This window comes from Toxotes jaculatrix, chromosome 14 (genome assembly GCF_017976425.1).
Source record: "Toxotes jaculatrix isolate fToxJac2 chromosome 14, fToxJac2.pri, whole genome shotgun sequence".
Taxonomy (NCBI): domain Eukaryota; kingdom Metazoa; phylum Chordata; class Actinopteri; family Toxotidae; genus Toxotes; species Toxotes jaculatrix.
Genome location: NC_054407.1, coordinates 14,378,225 through 14,396,794, shown reverse-complemented (window position 1 = coordinate 14,396,794; position 18,570 = coordinate 14,378,225). Strand labels below are relative to the sequence as shown.

At 42.0% G+C, this 18,570-nt stretch overlaps 1 protein-coding gene across 7 annotated transcripts in view; it reads right to left on the bottom strand.

Moving 5' to 3' along the window:
• Nucleotides 1-18,570, bottom strand: part of kmt2cb (lysine (K)-specific methyltransferase 2Cb) — a 57,468-nt gene that overhangs the window by 27,517 nt on the left and 11,381 nt on the right. For 4 of the 7 annotated variants that reach the window (XM_041054748.1, XM_041054751.1, XM_041054749.1 and 1 more), the window contains exons 4-19: nucleotides 17,459-17,606; nucleotides 16,554-16,760; nucleotides 14,850-14,959; nucleotides 14,554-14,663; nucleotides 13,822-13,984; nucleotides 13,489-13,660; nucleotides 12,287-12,401; nucleotides 10,256-10,431; nucleotides 9,678-10,051; nucleotides 6,167-6,244; nucleotides 5,108-5,841; nucleotides 3,256-3,378; nucleotides 1,871-1,987; nucleotides 1,394-1,498; nucleotides 337-441; nucleotides 43-224 (exon numbers count right to left, since the gene is read on the bottom strand). In XM_041054748.1, the coding sequence (XP_040910682.1) occupies nucleotides 43-224; nucleotides 337-441; nucleotides 1,394-1,498; nucleotides 1,871-1,987; nucleotides 3,256-3,378; nucleotides 5,108-5,841; nucleotides 6,167-6,244; nucleotides 9,678-10,051; nucleotides 10,256-10,431; nucleotides 12,287-12,401; nucleotides 13,489-13,660; nucleotides 13,822-13,984; nucleotides 14,554-14,663; nucleotides 14,850-14,959; nucleotides 16,554-16,760; nucleotides 17,459-17,606 (3,019 nt within the window). The remainder of the gene's footprint in view (nucleotides 1-42; nucleotides 225-336; nucleotides 442-1,393; nucleotides 1,499-1,870; nucleotides 1,988-3,255; nucleotides 3,379-5,107; nucleotides 5,842-6,166; nucleotides 6,245-9,677; nucleotides 10,052-10,255; nucleotides 10,432-12,286; nucleotides 12,402-13,488; nucleotides 13,661-13,821; nucleotides 13,985-14,553; nucleotides 14,664-14,849; nucleotides 14,960-16,553; nucleotides 16,761-17,458; nucleotides 17,607-18,570) is intronic. The other 3 variants (XM_041054750.1, XM_041054752.1, XM_041054754.1) reach the window with 2 other exon arrangements.

The following is an 18,570-nucleotide window of genomic DNA, read 5'->3' as shown; positions in this document are numbered from 1 at the left end:
GCTTGAAGCAAATCTGGGCTGGATGTTTACCAAGTTACTCACCATTTGCACTTCCAGCTGTCCTTGGGAACGTTCTGCAGTGGAGGGTCCAGGCAGTAGGTGTGATAGCTGATGTCACAGTCATCACACAGCAGCAAGCGGCCAGGATCCGTGGCCTGGCCACAGGCCTCACACACTGTACACTCCAGACAACGCCAGCCTTTACTCAGCACCACCTTGGTGATCTGTCAAAGTAACAATGAGACATTTATACTGTAGGTCTGAGTATGACAGGACGGCATTTCTATTATGTATTCTTGTTTATTGAATGTGTGGTGTATAAACTCATAAATGTACCTTTATGCCAACACAGAATGGATGGTAGCACTGGCCACACTGGGCGCAGGCCAAAAGACGGCCCTCTGCACCAAGGCCAAAACTCCCACACACCACACACATGTCCTAAAACGAAGAAAGACATCATGAGTTATCTCATCTCACTGAGGCAGCGAGAGCCCCACTTTTGTTATTCTGATTTTCCAGTTGAAATCATTTTATTTTCTGTGCTCAAGAAAAAAAAAGAAACTAGTCAGTTTCTATCAGTTTGCCTAAAAGAAAACTATCTGACAGATGCTCAACATTTAGCTCCGTTTGCTTGTCACATGGGTATCAATGTTCTGCATATTTATTTATTGCCACTGGCACTTTATATAAAAGGTCATTGTTTATGTTGCTGCTATCCTGAAAGCTGAGGGAAAGGGAATGCTTTCTTTACCCTAAACCGGTTGTCCTATATCCTCAAATATTAATGTGCACAAAATCTGAAATGCAAGGTTTAAGGAATACAGGATGCTTTTGGAAACACTGTCCTTTAATGACCATTTTTTTTCTAAAACCAGGATGATTGAGTGAGCCCATTCAGCCCCTGCTTCACACTCACATTCACAGCCGAGGGCGAGACAGAACAGTCTACTGAGCACTAACCAGTTTCACTTCAGCCATTCAGGGGTCGGTGCCTTGATAAGCAGCACCTCAACTGTTTTTTTTAATTGCTTGGTCATTCGATATGAACAGTTATTCTATAACAATACAAGATTTCAACCTCTGAATTACTATCCCACGCTACAGCAAAACCTTGATGAATATTTGACAGTAGTCATCAGTCAAGGTGGAAAGTAAGAAACACTTCAATACGAGCCTGTGGAACATAATCCACTACATTTCCTGCAGGCAGTTTGAAGTATCTTCACAGGAACTAATGACCTCCAGGAGGAGAGGTCTTTAAGCTTAGATTTAATTTCAGGTGATCTAAGTGAATGGAAAAATGCATGGATCGGGATTTAAAATGAAATACATTGGTAGCACACTCTTAAGTTATGAAAAATTATTAAAAAACAAAACAAAAAACAAACACCTGTTTTAGTGTGAAACTGTCATTGCTGGAGAATATGACCACTGTGTTATGCATGGCATTCTCCTCCTCCTCCTTGACTGGGTATGGCGTTTCTATTGTGGTGATCTGCACATTAGAAAAGAACAGACAAAATAAACAGATATAACATGGTGTAATGACATAAGTAAAAAATCTTTCCTCACTAGAAGGTTTCTAAGACTTAATATGACTAATTAGAATACACGTAATATAGGTTATTATTTACTATCAGCTATTACTATCTATTATTCACAACTGCTGAGTCAATTTTTGGAGGTATTGAGAGGGCCCTCAGGAAATGTACAACCTTTACCATAAAATGAAATTAGCCGTTTTCTCTGTTATGCAGCTTATAATACATCATCCATGTCTTTAGCTGGAGGGAAAACAAACACTGATTTGCATTTAGGGCAATATTTGCTAAAGATGTCAAGATGTCATCCAGCTGAGAGCACATACCCCAGGGTTGATGCTGGGACTCGCTCCATTCTTGCCTCTGGCCCTGCCGCGTCCAGCTCTACCTGACAGACCAGCCCCTCTGGGCCTCCTCCTCCCAGGGAAGCCTGAACCTCGACCCTGTGGAGGCAAGACAAAAATCAGACCAGACAATGACCAGTACTCATCTTTCAAACTATAATGGACAAATGCAAGCTTCAGTTGTTTGCAAATGTTTGTTTGGCTCTCACACATTTTAAAGGTTTGCCCGAGGGGGCACCTTTCACCACTCCCAGTTCAGTTGTAGAAAGGTAACATTCTGTGGTGCTGTTTGTATGGATGCAAGCTGTTACTACAAGTACAGCCTGGATGATAAATGATTTACTTAATACATTCAAGTATATATTTTAGCACTGCTATGGCTTTGAAAAGAACTGTTTTGAAAAGAGATTACAAAAAATCTTAACTTTTGAGAAGTGTAATATTTGAACACCATGAAATGCTCAACAGGAAAAAATAAATCAACCTGATTCTTGACATTTTGATAGCTCATGGAAATAACTGAGATACAGTACAATTTCTGCCTGACAGCCAGCAAACGATGGAGCTGAGAAGAGGCCTCTGAGCCGTTGTTCTAGCAATGCGAGTTCCACTGTTCCTTTGGCACATTTCTGACAGGAGGCCTCTGCCTGATCATGACTGTCAAGCTCAAGTCTAACTGAACCGTCCAGCACCTGCCCCCAAAATCCCTTCCCATTTACCCCACGTTTGGCCCTGATCCCAAACAGGGGCCCCTCCCATCCACTGTGCCTCCTGAGAGACACACTGTATGATGGTGGTTAACCTGGACTGGACCCTTGCCACAGCATACAAATTAACCCTCACAGAGCTTTGCTAAGAGTAATGAATGTCACCATGGCAACCAACTGCCACAGACTTAACGTTAAGTCAAAATCAAAAAAGAAAAATAATATATAAATAAATACTTGCACAGGTTTGAATATGACAGAAAAGAGGAGAGCACAGCAATGCATGGTTGACAAAGAGGAAATGGGACACATTCATTCATTAGTAAAAAAAAAAAAAAAAAAACTATCCAAATGTCTGTGTAGACGGTGGAATGTCTTATTACACCATACTCTTGATCTCTCAATTCAACTGCAAAGCCAGCAAAACCCAATATCATCATAGCCACATCTTTCAGTTCCACTTCATAAAGTCAGTAGTTTAGCCTATGGTTTCTGACCCTCCTCCTCTCACTGTAAGGTGGTGGTACTTGTTAGTGTAGGCTACAAAATACATCACAGTGACATTCATGAACACTGGGGGACTGTGCGTCACTAGGGTAAACAGAGGGCTAACAGAGGGCAGCTGCTGCCCTGCCGACTCTGGTGAGCCACAGTATTTACCACTCTGATGCTCCAGCCGGGGCTGCCAGAGGACTGCCTGGTCTTTGAGACGTCCCACCCCTCTGGCTGGTCTGGTGACCAGGACGAGGGGGAGCTCACACTGCTATGGGGGCTCCATGCACCCTAAGGTAAGGGGGGGCGGGTGAGAGAGTGAGAGAGTGAGAGAGAGGGAGGGAGGGAGGGCGACAAAATGCAGCAACTTAAAAACAAAGCCAGCGAAGAAACAAAACATACAAAGAAAGATGTTAGAGAGATGTAGTGAGCTTCTAATGTAGCTATTTGGGAACTAGTCAATACACACCCATCTATGCAGAGCTACAGCATGAGAGAGCGTCAGATGTGCCAAAATATGAACAGTTTAAGTTATTAGTTACATTCTCTGTTAACGCAAGTCCTTAGGGTTTTCATGCATATGAGTTAGAGAAGCATGTTTCTAAAAGACTCCTCATAAAAGCAAAACTAAAGAGCACAACTGTGTTAGTTGCATTTCACCCAGCAGAATCTGCCAGGGCATCATGGCACCATAGAGCAGGAAGAGAGGCCCTGTAACCTCTCGCCATGACAACAGTGTATGTTTGGCATGTTGACAAAACAAGGGGAATTGCGTCAGCGCGGCAGCACATGAACCCATCAGACAAAAGCATGCTGGACTAAAGGGGAGCAACATTAAAATTTCTGGAATAGATTTCCCCAGGCCTTGTGTAACAAATTAGTTTGAGCCATATAATGTTTACTTAAGAGATGGGATATATCGGGGGAAAAAAAATACATTTTGCAAACTAAATTAGTCTATCCTCACCAGCATCATTCATAATATATTATAGCCATGGGTGTGATTCAATTCCCATTATTATTTGTCTGAGAGAGTCTACATTCTGTGTCAGTGATACTCGATTAGAATTTGTTTTAGCGACACTGAGAAGCTAATATTAAGAAGTTTTTTTTCACAGCCACAAGTGACCCGCTGCAACCGATGATGTAATATGGAGATAAGACATGACAATGGTAATGGTCACTGTAATTTGTGACTTGATGAATGTTCATTCTCAATGGGACAATCAAGTGGCACATGTTTGTAACATGGATGTGAGATGAACAGAGGCTGAGGTGGAATGTGAAGAGGACTGGCAGTAAAATGTGTTTCAGGCATAATACAAAACTACAGTTCCTACTGGAAATAATTAATACCTCAACTGAGCTCTGTATGAACACTGTGACTAACTAGTCATGTGGTGCACAAACATGTGAAGAGAGCACAGGGAGTTTAGAGAGAGCATCATTTAGCATGTTGTCCTCCTGCTATGCTTGAATAGGGTACTGCAAGGTATAACAAAATTAAAAACTGTGACTCAGGAGGTAGAGAGGGGGTTGTCCGCTTATTGGAAGGTCAGTGATTCAGTCCTCAGCTCCTCCAGTCTGCATGTCCAAGTGTACTTGGGAAAAAAATGTAGCCCCAAATTGCCCTCAATGTATCATTGGTGTGTGTGTGTGCGCTGGAAAAGTGGTTGGTATAGGAAAGCCTTTTATTAATGTGTGAGAATGGGTAAATGTGGTTTGTAGTGTAAAACGCTTTAAATTGTCAATAAGACTAGAAAATCGCTATATAAACGCAGACCATTTACCATTCAAACATAACTGAAAAACATATCCTAATATACAAAATGATTCAATCAACTCAGCGCCATCAAAAAAAAAAAAAATCCACCTTCACAGATGGTACACAAGGTATGAGCACCAATTATTATCCTACACACCATGAGTATATTATTTTGGCGGGGACAGTAAAATACCAGACAGACAGTGACACCAAACCCATCAGTGACCCGTTGTGACGTGACATCCAGGGTCCTACCTGTTTCACTCGTGGCCTCCCAGGAGAAAACTTCCTCTTGGTGATAGCTGGCTTTCCCATTCCAATCTTTGGGGTGAGTGGTATGAGGGTGGTGGTGGTGGTGAGCATTATGCTGCTGTGGTCACCCAGTGAAGGTAGGATCTGGGTCTGCGGTGGTTCTCTGGGAGATGTCCCTCGGAGCAGAGGGGAGGAGTGAGACGGAGAGGAAACCATTTCAGCCAACCTTTCCACAGACGTCTTGAGGGGTTTCTCCTCTGAAGACAGGCTGGGAAATGACAGATTAGGCTTGCTCTCTGGTGTGGTGTCCATCTCCTCTGATGTACTAGAGGCTGAGGGCTTAACAGTCTCTGCCAGGTTCCTGTGAAAAATACCCTCCCTCCTCTCCTTGTTAAGTTCTTTTGGAGCGGTTTCCAGAAAAGAAGCCCTGACTACATCCACGCTCGAAGGCTGGGATAGTGAGACTTCCATTGGTTGGTCCGTGAAAGGTACTGATGCAGTACTTGGTTCTTTGGTGGCTGAGATGATGGCCTTAAAATCCTTTGTGCTGGGGTTGGCCATGTCCTGTTCAGGGCAGGCCTCTGTCTTTGCTGGTTTGATTTGTAACGCGGTGTCCTGTGTCTGTCGAGCCTCTGTAGAGAGCTGGGCTGGAAAAGACTCCGGCTCCTGGCTGGGCGCTGTCGAAGACGCGGGACTCTCTGTAGATGTGAGCTGGGTTCTTGCTGCTGGCTTTGTTTCTGTGGGAGGGGGAAAAAAACAGTGGTCAGAGGAACATATTTGTATAGTTTTACACCATGTAGATCATTTCATTAACAGATGAAAAAAGATACAAGCTGAAACCAATACAATGTTAAACAAAGAGATTTCAAGTGATCAGCATCACTAAAGAAATGTCATTAGTGCAAACTGTCATTAATGTAAGTGACATATGGAATTGCTGTGGAGACTCCATGTCAATGGCCTTGTCTAACAGTAACTGTAAACACTTGGAATAAACTGTGAGCATCACATTCAACAAAAACAGCAATCAATGAAAAAAGTGAATAAGATGCATATACAAACCTGGTTTTAATTCTGTGAGGATTTTGTTGACAGAAGGTTCAATAACCTGCCCTTCAACATCTGCTTCCACTGAGACTTCTAAAAGAAAGAAGATTCATTTAAAATGAGATTATATATGGAAAAAAAACTCAATGTTTGTAGGTGAAAAGAGAAACTAATAGCCTGGAGAGACTGAACATATTAAGCTAAAGTGGTAAGGGAAAAAAGAAATCAGATCATAAGGAAATGTCAGGGTTGGGTGCTTGGCAGTCACCCCGATGGAAAGTAAAAAAAACCTGCTTGCGTCAAACCACCTGTTTAAGTTGCAGCTACAATTATTTTTGTTTTCAATTAAGCTGATGATAATTTTTTCAGATTAATTGTTTAGTCTATGAAACATTTTTGAACAATTGTCAAAAATGGCCAATCCGTTTCTCTACTATTGCTTGAAACATGAATGATTGTTTAAAGAGGTAGTGGTTATTTTTCTGTCGCCTGACTGTTTGAACTCAACACCCATTATTTAAAAAAAAGGGTAAAACAAACAAGACTCCTCAGTGTTGTGAATCTTTAAGTTGTGAAGAAAAAAATGAATATCTTCTCTTTCTAGTGAAACCACTTAACCCAAAAAAAAAAAAAGGTGAACACAGGCAATTTTCTTTATAACCCATAATTTAACACATAAAACCATTTGGTGCAAATCACCAATTATCTCTTGAGCCTCTAAATGGAAAAAAATGAATTTTATATGGTTCTATATTAGTGTAAGTAGAAAAAGATTTGACATTATATAGAGATGTAACATTAATTTCGCTCTTCAGATTTAACGGTCTGTTGTTCATGAGCCTTGAAATGGAGGTGTTACTGGAGGGGATGGCTTTCGAGTTACAAGCTGTCACAAAGCATAAAAAGACAATGAGACAAGCGTGTATCAGGCTACATTTGGTATTAATCTAGTGTCCCCCATCCCCGCTCTCTCTCTTTGGTTTTGTAGTGTCTCCTATCCTTGCTTTTAGACATCAACGCATTGGACTAGTCTGGTATGAATAGAACTAGTCATTCCTGGCTATCAGGCATCCACACATCGAGCCAATATTCTGCCAGACAGCCTCTGACAGTACAGATAGCCTAGTCTTAACGAGGCACCCACCATTTCAATCCACAAGTTCCCATGTCACACTGATCCTGACACACACATGCACCTGCTAAGCATCTCTGCCAGGGAAGGGAGTAACCATGACAACCAACATCCCAGGGTCTGTGTGCTCTGGGCTCATGACTGTGCAGCTTGCAGGTGCTCATCCGGTGCCGATGCCAGAAAGTCAATTAGGAGATGGGCTTCCAACCATCTCCAGCCTTCAACTATTGACCAAGCTGAACACACATTCTCATTCATATTAACACACTTGCTTCCTATATCTCCTACAGTGAATACGGTGATGGTTTATATAAATACTTGGCTTTGATTAAAGCAGAAGAGGCCCTTAAGTGAGGTCTAACTTGCACTCACAGAATGCGTCTGTCGGTTGAGTCATGGTAAGCCTGCTGTTAAACTGCAAGTGGTGGAGAATCCCGGCAGGTGATACACCGTTCTGGTTAATGACTTTAATTACATTACAAGTGCGGGCAGGTTGGCAGCAAAGTCATGATCTCACATAATTTCCAGCACATTATCAAAATATATTTCCTTCTCCTATTTGGGGCAGGACTATCAATACACAAAATTTTACCATTCAATTCCAGAGGCTACAACCTGCAGTCCCAAACAATATATAACGGGGCAGAGAGCATTTTGACATGCGGACTGAAAAATGGGTAAAGCTTGACCGAATGTTATTTTGCTCATCATAAACCTCCAAACGCTCTTCTCAAATCAATACACAGATCATATGTGCACTCCAAACATATTTAAAACCACAGTGGGGGAGGAATTGCCTTGCCAGCTAAATCCAGTGATTAAGCAGTTCATGACCACAGGAAAAAGGCTAGTAAAAAGAGAGAACATGTGTATGGTGAGCAGCGCAAGCAAGCAAGCAAGCTGCGTGAGCAGTCATGAATGAGCCAGTGTAGCTTAAAGGCAGGTTTGGAGACAGGGGATCTGATATCATCAACATCATGCTACTCCAACCCATTTTCTCCTGCCACTGGAGTCTGCTGTCTAGACAAGAGCAGGCAGCCTAGCTACCACTGCTACCCCAAGTTTTCTGCTTCTTTCCCTGATGCTGCACTGCTTTCCCGGCAGACCTCACAAAGTGCAAGTGCACCCCTGAACTTCAAACAAGCAGATACCAGCATCATGTAACTCAAATTATTTGTACAGTTTGCACCACAACAAGTAACAGAAACCCTGTGACCAGCAGAAACAAAAGACACTGTGACACAGTGAAGGATGGGGTTTACTAGATTTTCAGCTTCTAAATGCTCTTTTAAAAGCTTTTTAAAGTTTGAATCGAGGCACGATTGGTTCTGACTTAAAAACAACACTGCTATTTCTAGAAATTTCACTGAAAGTGAGTTAAAGAACCATTATTATGGTTACTTTAGCAGCCCAAACAGCCCTAGGTGTTTAAAGTCCCTGAATCCTAAGGCCATGGGCTACTGTATAACAAACACATCTCAGTGTGTCTTGATTTACTGTCACACACCTGTTGCTGGCAAACACACAGCAATAAACAAGAGGACTATAATAAACAAACCTTTTTTTTTTTCAGGAGACATGGTCAGAGAACCTTAGCAACCTCTCCCTCTGTTAAGGGGTAGTAATAAGTCTGGCCTAGTTTGAGAGTCAAACTGAAAGTGAGATATAAAGTTGAAATACTGTGTACGCAGCCAACCATAGTGCCCATCTCTGCCTCAAACTGCACTGTGTAGTTTTAATTCGCTATGAACTAAAATAATGTATGTAATAATTTTTTTTTAACAAGCGCTCAGGTATTAGTTTATCATTCACATTCATGGGCAGACCATACTACCTCCCCAGGAGGAAAGAAGAGAGGAAAAAAAGTGCTTTTAATTTTCAAAACACAGAATTACAAAGACAGCGGAGTCGCTTTAATCTGCCGCTAGTTGGACACCATCTGCTTATTGGGGAGTCTTCAGAAAACGCTCCAAATAAAAGATGGAGAGCTTCTCTCTGGCCCTAGTCCAAACAACTCTCTTCCCAATCCTTTCATCTGCAACAACTGCGACTTTCAAAACTTTATCAGGGCTGACACTACAGCCCAGTTTGGTGTTGCATAGCCAAAACTTTCAAGTGCTTCTGCATGGCTAGAGGCTGAGTCAATGAACCTTCAACTACTAAGATTGTCTTTCATTTTCAATCATATAACCTGGTGCTTTTGTAGATGATTTCATATATATCAAAAGAGTTACATTCCTTGGCTTGTACTTGCAAAAACAAAAGATGATAAATATGGTGATAAAACAGATTAGATTCCCAAGAGGGCCCCTCTGAAAAGAGGCAAAGAAAGACTTCAAGATTAAAAAGAAGGGAAAGAGATCAGAGCAGTTATCTTCCTGTGCTTAATCTAACCTTTTTGGAACAAAGACCCACCAGGCTTCTGGGCTGACGTGGCCAGCTTCTCCTCCTGGACAGTAGCCTGAACAGGCTCTGGATCTGAGTGCAATGGAACAGCGAGTAATTCCGGTTTGGGGTCATTGTGCATTTCAGGAGGCAGCTGAGTGCCAGGTTCTAGGTCCGTGTGCTTTTGAGCCAGCTGTAGGATAGTCTCGGAGTCTGTGTGCATGGGGGCAGGCTGAGGACTGAGCTCTGGGCCGGTATCCATATCCTCTGCCTGTAGCGCCTGCTCTGCAGCAGGAGACCTGCAGTTGGAACAGACATAGTCCTCTCTGGGGTGGATTTCTGCTTGGCCTGAGTTCTGACGCTCACACTCAAGGTGTAGCCATCTGAAAGGAGAGCACAGGAATTTAAGGGATTGTTCAACAGATCTCTTTGCAATCCTAAAATGTGACATATTTATTACTGTGGTTTTCCTGGTGTTTTCTTAGTGTTACTAAGGAACATCAATTTGCTACAATAAACCTAGGACCAAAAAAAAGGAGTGTTGCGATTATTATTAGACACTGGAATTAAATACGAATGATCATTACCTTTTACAAGTGTGGCAGAATAGTAAGTCTTTGTGATGCTCAGGGTCCAGGATGGAAGTACACGAAGGACAGCACAGAGCAGGGTCCTGATTTTGGACGCAGTTCTCACACAGCAGGCTGGTGTGGTGCCATTGCCCGCTGGTTCGTGTTCCACATTGGATGCAAACTCTGCAGTTCTGGAGGAGCAAAGTAGGCCTTCTCAGCACCATGACATTCAAAGTCGTTCAGACCCAAAGCAGTATGAATAACAGTGCTTCTGCCACACAGATTTGGCACTTCAGTCACAGGATGGGAAACAAGTGTGAAAGCTGTGCAAGCCCACAGTGAGTGTCTGTGTATTTAAGACCATAACTCTTTTCTAGCCAAATTTATGAGGCAGACCAAGGGAACAAGACTAAAAAACTAGAATTACTATTGCATTATAGCATTCATAAGAACAGGACGGACATTACATCACAGTAACCTTGGCCTTTGACCTCCAAAATCCTTGAGGTCAAGTGAACTTATCTGTATATCAGTATATTCAGAGCTTGATGAAATGGATTTACAAGGTGATTTTCTGATCATTTGGAGTAGCTCCTAATGAGTGGATATCAATACAAATATTCTACTATTAACTGATTTTTTTATATTATATTATTATACTATAATATTTTTTTTTAATTTTTGAGATTAAAAATGATCAAATTCTTAAAACACTGCCACCAAAATAATCAGGCTTGTTTTACACAGCTGCATGATGCTGCAATATAGTGTCATAATGTTAATGGTCAACACTTGACATCACTTCTACACCTGCTCAGTATTTTGTTCAGGCTGGGAATGAAAATTAGCTGCCTGAGACCTTTGTGCCACAATTGTACAGACAATCCTTTTCCAACACATTTAATCATCATTTCTATCATATATTATGAATGCTGTATTATGAAAGCAAAGCAAATATCATAAAAACTATTGTATAAGCGTTGCTGCACACTCAAAGATATCTCACTGGGATCTTGAAAAAAGTTGAACATCTCAAGTATTTTGATCTTCAGTACACTTGCAATGAAATGATTTTTGAAGATCAGAAAAAGAGATGGAGATTCATCTTTCCAGTTTTTCTCCTTAATTACCACAAGACATGGTCACAAAGTTTTGCCCAAGAAAAGTGTAGCAAAACTTACTTTCTCTCAGCAATATAATGACTTTGCAGTTTAGAAGACTAGCTAGCCACTAAGCTGGAGTAAGACCCACCCCAAGCACGGCCCTCCATTCTGGAGCTCATACATGGTAGACAACATGAAGAGGAACACGGCAGAGCACAGAAACTGGAACAATGACTCATTTTTCATTGATCTCTACTTCAGCAAGACAACTGCACTCAGAACAAAACCACCGTGTGTGTGGGGACAGAGTTTGGGGGTGGGTTCTCAGGAGAAGCAAGTGCCAAGGATGTGTGTGGGTAGTGTTCCTCCTGTGCTGAGTCAGACAGAGAGCCAAAGTGTGAAGACCTTTCGTCACCTGCTGCCTCTATTGCCGTGGCTTCCTCCCACCGCTGCAGAAAATCGAGCGGTGGGTTAACCAGCTGCCTGAGTGACAAGCACGCCATTTACGCTGCTGGAGGATGATAGGCGGGGCTGTGCCTAGGGATCTGTGTGATCAACTTGAACACGGAAGTATACACGCATACACACTACATTATCTTACCACACTGAGGCTGAAATGAAGCCTTTAAAGATCAGCCAGTGAGTCATTTCTTAACCACAGGAAGCGCACATATAAACCACCAAAAAGTCATATTCGCATGGGTGGTAGACATTTTACTCAGAGCCAAGATTCATATCTTGAATGTTTTTCCATTGAATATTAGTGTCCACATGTAGTGGGAATTTTGTTTTGCAGCCTGTTGCAAAATCAAACCTAGAAAAAATTCTTGGGATCATGTACCATAGGCTAGCAAACAACTTTATTTTTACATACCAGCCAGCATTGCCCTTATTTTATACTGCCTTTAAAAAGCAATCCAGCATCACAGGAGGTCTTTCCTACCTTACATCTCCATCCATTGGTGGGAAGGGAGTCTATAGCAGGTTGCAGACAGAAGGTATGGTAACCTTTGTCACACATGTCACACACCAGCATTTTAGTGTCCTCTCCTGGATTCCTTTAAAGAGACAGAGAGGACTGTATGTAAAGAGACAGCAAAGGACTTTGATATACTGCACATAAAGGGCACAAAGCAAGTAGGATTTAATTTTCAGTAGTCATAGCTGTGCTGTTTCTCTTTCTGGGACTGTCATCTTTAGCTTCCTGAACAATTTTTTTTTTTTTTTCATAATGCTTTAGTTCTCAGCTGAGCATTTCCCCCTCTTCAATTTTCCAAGCCAGGCTAGAAAACATTAGGTGTATTCTTTTTTCTGTCCTTTGTTTGAACGAATCTGTTGTTTCTATAGACAGATTGTTTCTATGGATCTCAGTTTGGTGGCAAATATCAGTTCCATTTCTTATCATGTTAATTAATGAGTGAATGCATGAATCGGAATAGAGAAGCAGACTTTTCCTCCCATAACTAATTTGTGCTCTCTGTTCTTATTTTTCAGAAAATGGAAGATGCATTATTTGTTTTAGTTTTAGTATACTTGCCAATACCTAAACATAGCATTCCCAAACAGATACAATAGTGATTCACAAGAAAAATACTACTTTTGAAGGACGAGCTAGAACACTGGCTTAGCACCGGATAAATTTCCATTATATTTCTATAAATACAGGTAATATTTAACATGTTATGTACGGGCAATGATAAATGGATTTGTTTTGTCAAACCTAAACAATTCAAAGGAATCAGACTATTTGGAATCAGTCTCAATTGCCACCCCATCCATTACAGTTTGTGACAATATATCACAAACCCCAACTGATCTTGAAAGATACCATGCTATCCAGTAATAACATGCATCTCTAGGATTGATATGTAAATATAAAACCGCTAGATCAATGGACAGTGTTCACCTAAAGCAAACAGGGCTGATTGCTATCAGATCTCCCGTGCTGTTTAAATAAATAAGGTCAGAGGTTATTAAGACAGAGATTCAGGGTAAAACATTCACAAACCTCAGAGGTAAACAAACCAACAGTGATTATCATGTCTGGTAGCTATGGAGAAAATTAGTAGGAGGAAAAGAAAGGATAGAAAGGACAAAAACATTCAGTGCAAGATATGTTATTTAAGGGGTAGGAAGGTGACTCACTTGCATGTCTGGCAGACTTTGCACTCAGGGCACTGCCAACCTGCCCTCCTTAGAGGGGTCACGGCCATGTCCAGGCACATCCCATGGTAATGCTGACCACAACTGGTGCAGAAGAGCTGGTCCAGTAAGTCCCCTGGGCTATCACATAGCGCGCAATTTACCTCATCTACAACTATGGACAGGGAAATTAAAGAAACAGGCTTTGAGTCAGGAAAATAAGGGAGACAAACTTATTTTAGACAGTGCAGTTGATAAAATGACATGAATTCAGATCAAATAATCAAGTTATTTTCACCATAGCTTTTTAAATACAATTTACTGTATCCAACTTACATTTGTGAATGGCCAATTCAGTGTGTTCTGGGCAGAGGAGTGAGAGACTCCTGATATCCTGAAAAGTCCCAGCTGCCCCAGCACAGGGGTAATGGTAACATTGAGCACATCCTTCAGCACAGCACTTGATGGATGCTCCAAGGCGCTTACAGTATGCACAGTGCTGCAGAAAGAGAGACATTACAAAATAAGTCTAAAATGTCTTTGTCCTGTAGAATGAATAAATTCCTAAAACATCCAAGGAAATAACAAACTCATGCCTACACTATTTTTTATGACAGACTTATCTTAAGTCCTTTATCCTTTAATGTCTTTTTGGAAAAACACTCATCTGGTTTCTCAGCTCAGGATCAAGACCCCAGTTTAAACCCCTGACAATCACATTCCTGAGTTCCTCAGTTCGATGGGTGTGCACTAATAGCCAATCTGGAGATCAAGTGAAAGACTTGCTGATGGGCTACACGACCAATGGGCTGCAAACGCAATCGAAGAGCCGTGAGCTGTGCCACCACTAACGCTAGGAGCTAAGCTGCCATGAGAGCTCAGCCCTGTTGAGTGGCGTGACCTTTTCCTTTTCACAGCTGAGAGATCCACGCTGCCAGGCCGACCTTTACCAGCCAGTCTGATCCATCAGCTTTGCTGTGCCTCACTGAAGCAGACCCTCCCTGCTGCCCCAACACATTAAGATGGTGTTAACACCTATTAGTCCACGGATGTTCTTCCCTGACTCACCTTTGTGCTCCCTGAGTCAATGGCTCTGTCCACATTAAGCAGAGATTGTCCCTCGCCCTCACACACACCTTCGGACCACAAGGCACAACTCTGATGTGCCCAGCATTGCCCTGAAATTTCAAGACATAAAGGAGGGAACGATGAGAAAGAGTTGGAGTCAAATTAATATTGATAAACTCATATCAACATTTAAAACATTTTCTGATGATGCAATCATATCTAAATGTTAACTCTCCAGTAAAAGTGTCACCAATTCCTGTTAAAAAGACAAAAAAGGTTTAGTCAGTTGGTCTTACCTGACTCAAAGACAGACTGGACTTTAAGATCTTTAGGAAGGCCGACATGAGAAAGCTCATCCCAAAATCGACTGGCTGGGTCTGGTTCTTCCTCGCAGCTTTCAGACCCACTGGAACAAAGGAAACGGTAAGCAAAGAAAGCAGGTCAGCACAGGTTTTTAAAAAAATAAATAAATAAAAGAAGACAGCTAAAAGATTTGCTACGCAAGACAAGGACAGCCTGAATAAACTTAAAAAATGAATCGAAAGCAGAGGCATAAAGGGTAGAAGACGGTGTGCAGTTTTTACAAAAGCAGAGAGATGAAGACAGAGAGAATGAGCTGGGGGAAAAATGTTAGAGAGCAAATAAAACGCTGTGGGGGAGGAGGGAGAGGAGGAGGAAGAGGGCCATCTTGTTTGGCGTGTGCACAAGAGGCTGGCTGTTCTGTCTCATAAAATCTGTTGAAAAGGATGTGTTTCTCTGAGTCCCTGGCTTGAACTAGTGAGCTGCATAGCATGCGGAAAATGTGGAGAGGGAGCATTAGCATTTAAAAAGGACCTAAGTTCCAGTAAACAAACCAACGGCCAAAATCAAGAGACTGGCTTTTGGAAGCATGATGGCACAAACATGACAAACAGCCTTGACAACGTATTGTTGAGAGCCAAAGTTTCATCACCAATTATGATATGGTCTTGTCCCACCTCCTCACATTTCCGCAGTCTCTCCCTTTTTTGTCCACCATCTCTGCTTCTCTGACAAATCAATATATAATTTCTCCTCCTGCAGTGGGCTCCCTACTCTGCCTTTGCATGGCACAACCGAGGGCTGGCCCCAATGACCAATCACACTGCAACAACACAACAGCTACTGGTTGGCTTGGCATGCTGCCAGACCCATTCTGCTCACACAGCCCATTACGTCACTGGGAACCCAGAGAGACATCCAAATGGTTCCAAAGGACCAAAACAAATTAGGCAGCTGGCCAAAGAGTGTCCGAGGAGGGTCCTTTGTTGGCATGGTGTGAACGCATGCGTGGACACGAACACACAAACACACTAACACACACTAACACACACTAACACACACAAACACACACAAACACACACAAACACACACAAACACACACACACACACACACACACACACACACACACACACAGACACACACACAGACACACACACAAAAGACTCATGTGCATCCCTCACCTGATGTGGCATCCCTGAGCCTCAGGGAACTGACAGATAGAATGCCTGCTACAGCTAAGTGATAATTTAGCCTTCAAACGTAGAATGACTACATAACACAACCTGCTAACTGAGGACTTCCCTTTGGCTTAGGATGTCTGTGTATGTGTGCATGCTTCTTTGATTGTATGGGTGAACGAGCACATAAAATTGTGAGCATTTATCAACAAGTTTGTTACCATTACCAAAGAGGAATTTCACACAACGTAATAGTCTCCATTTTCTAAAAGATTTCCAAAAGACCAAAATAAAGATCTTGTACCACAATTACGACTTTACCACAGTGTTGGTTATTTCCCTGCCAGTGTTCAGCTTATGCAGGAACAACCAAACGATCAGTGAAGTGAGACCATAAACAAATTCTGATTTCATGCAGCTCATTAACTTCCTACAGGGAGACATCACAGATTACTTTGCTGTCCTGACCAACACTGATGGTCAAACCATTTGTGACAACAGTGTCAACAAGGACTACTTACTTCGCCTTTTCCTTCTGTCCTGAGGTGGTCTCTCCAGCCATTTTTGGCTGAGTGGTTTTATCACCATCACTGCTATCGCTTGTCGAGCCTCCTCCAACCTTGTGGATGAATAGTGCTTCAAGCTCAGGCGTGGTGCAGAATGCTTGCAGATCCCCCTGACCCAGCAGGCTACGGCCACCGCAGTAACAGAAGGCACAGAGACGCTCACTGAAACAAAGAAAATGGGTGGTATGGGGTGTTTAATTATATATACCTACTGTGACTTAATACAGCGCCATGCATGTCACCATGAATTAAGGCCTCCTTTTTCTGGCATTGGGACCAGATGCCTACGTTTGTGAGGCAGGCGCTTCATTTTAACCATGTTATGTGGTTAATTCAGAATGATTTTATCTGAATAACTCTGCTCTAAAGAGTCAGGTAAACATCTCCTTACATGGATGACTGGTTATGGAAATGTTGCAGATTCCATGTGAGAAAGGTGTTGGAGTGGTAAATAGACAAAATGAGCAAAAAGTAGCCAAGAGAAGGAAAGTTGAGAAATAAAACGTGCGGTAAATATTTATCACATTTTGAAGCGATGAGATGGCCCTGTTAATAAGATCCCCAGAGGTGCTGCTGGTCTGCCCTCCATCACTAACATCAATAGCAGAGACAGGCCAGGAGATTGATTATAACCTTTAACAGAGTGGCACCTGGGAAGAGAGTGCTGCCTTAACCAGCTGATGACTCCATTTCAATCCATCCATGCATGTGCACACAGCAAGGCAAACAGCATGTCACATTGCTGGACACAAATGCACAATTGCATACTCCTGCCTGTGCATGAAGACGATCATATAAAACACAAGGTTCTTTTCGTTTCTCAAACAACTGTGGTCCGGGGGAAGTTCAGTGTTTCTAACCTGCTTTTGACTTCTCTACTTGCTGGGACAGATGGTCCTGCTGTATTCTCGGCTGGAGGGCTCTGGGCCCGAGGGGAAGAGGGCTTGTCCTCCTCTGGCACCTCACTGGTCATCACTTCCACAATCTCCACTGGCTGGATTTGTGTTTCTGATGGTAAACAAAACAAAACGAAATGATCAGTTAGTCAGAAATTAGAAACCATTACATCCCTCCTGTGAGTTTTGCAGCCTGTTCAACTCTGGCCTATATGTTATTAGTTACACTTCATCTTATTGACAATTATTACTATAAAATCAGCATGCAGCTTTTGACTGATACAAGCTGTCACAGGGCAAGCTGACTGTGCTCTAGTCAGTTTCCTCCAGGTCAAAAACACAGGCTTTATCAGTGAGATGGATAGTAAAATATGGGAAACATATGCTCAAGCACTGATTACAGTAAACCCACTGGGAACATCAAACTCTTGTACAGAATAGTAATAACAACTGAGGAAGGGGGAAAAAAAAGACAAGAATCATGGCTGTTGAAATGTCTCAAGAAGCGGGGTTCAATATTGATGGGGAATATTTACCTGAAATGGAACTGAACTTAATTTTGTTTCTGTGATGAGTGCTTTTGAGCTTAATTACAAAAAATGAGGCTAAGTTCACAATGCTCACAAAACAACTCCCAAATGCACCTTTCACTGAGACTTTGGGTCATGCAAAATTTTTATTAACATTTCATTGTGATGTAATTAGGCTAAGACAATCCAATGATTCAGTGTCATCCAATGGTATTACACAAGGACAAATTCAAGCTCATTACCCTCCTAATGACCAAATGTACCTGTGAAAGACTTCTTACGGTCTTGAGATATGAGTTAGGAATATAAACTTTGTTTTTTGTCACCAAATATAAACGATTGGTAACCACACACTTAAACACATTTTTAACCTGAAAATGTAGCACAGTAACATGTTAAATGCTTATCAGACTAGTAAGATGTTATTAGTCTTAAACCCATGTCCTGACCTTTTCACAACACAAGTACACTCTGCTTGACCTCAGCTGCACACAAATCACTTTTAGGGACAAGACCATATAGAATTGTAGATTTCATTTTGCCAAA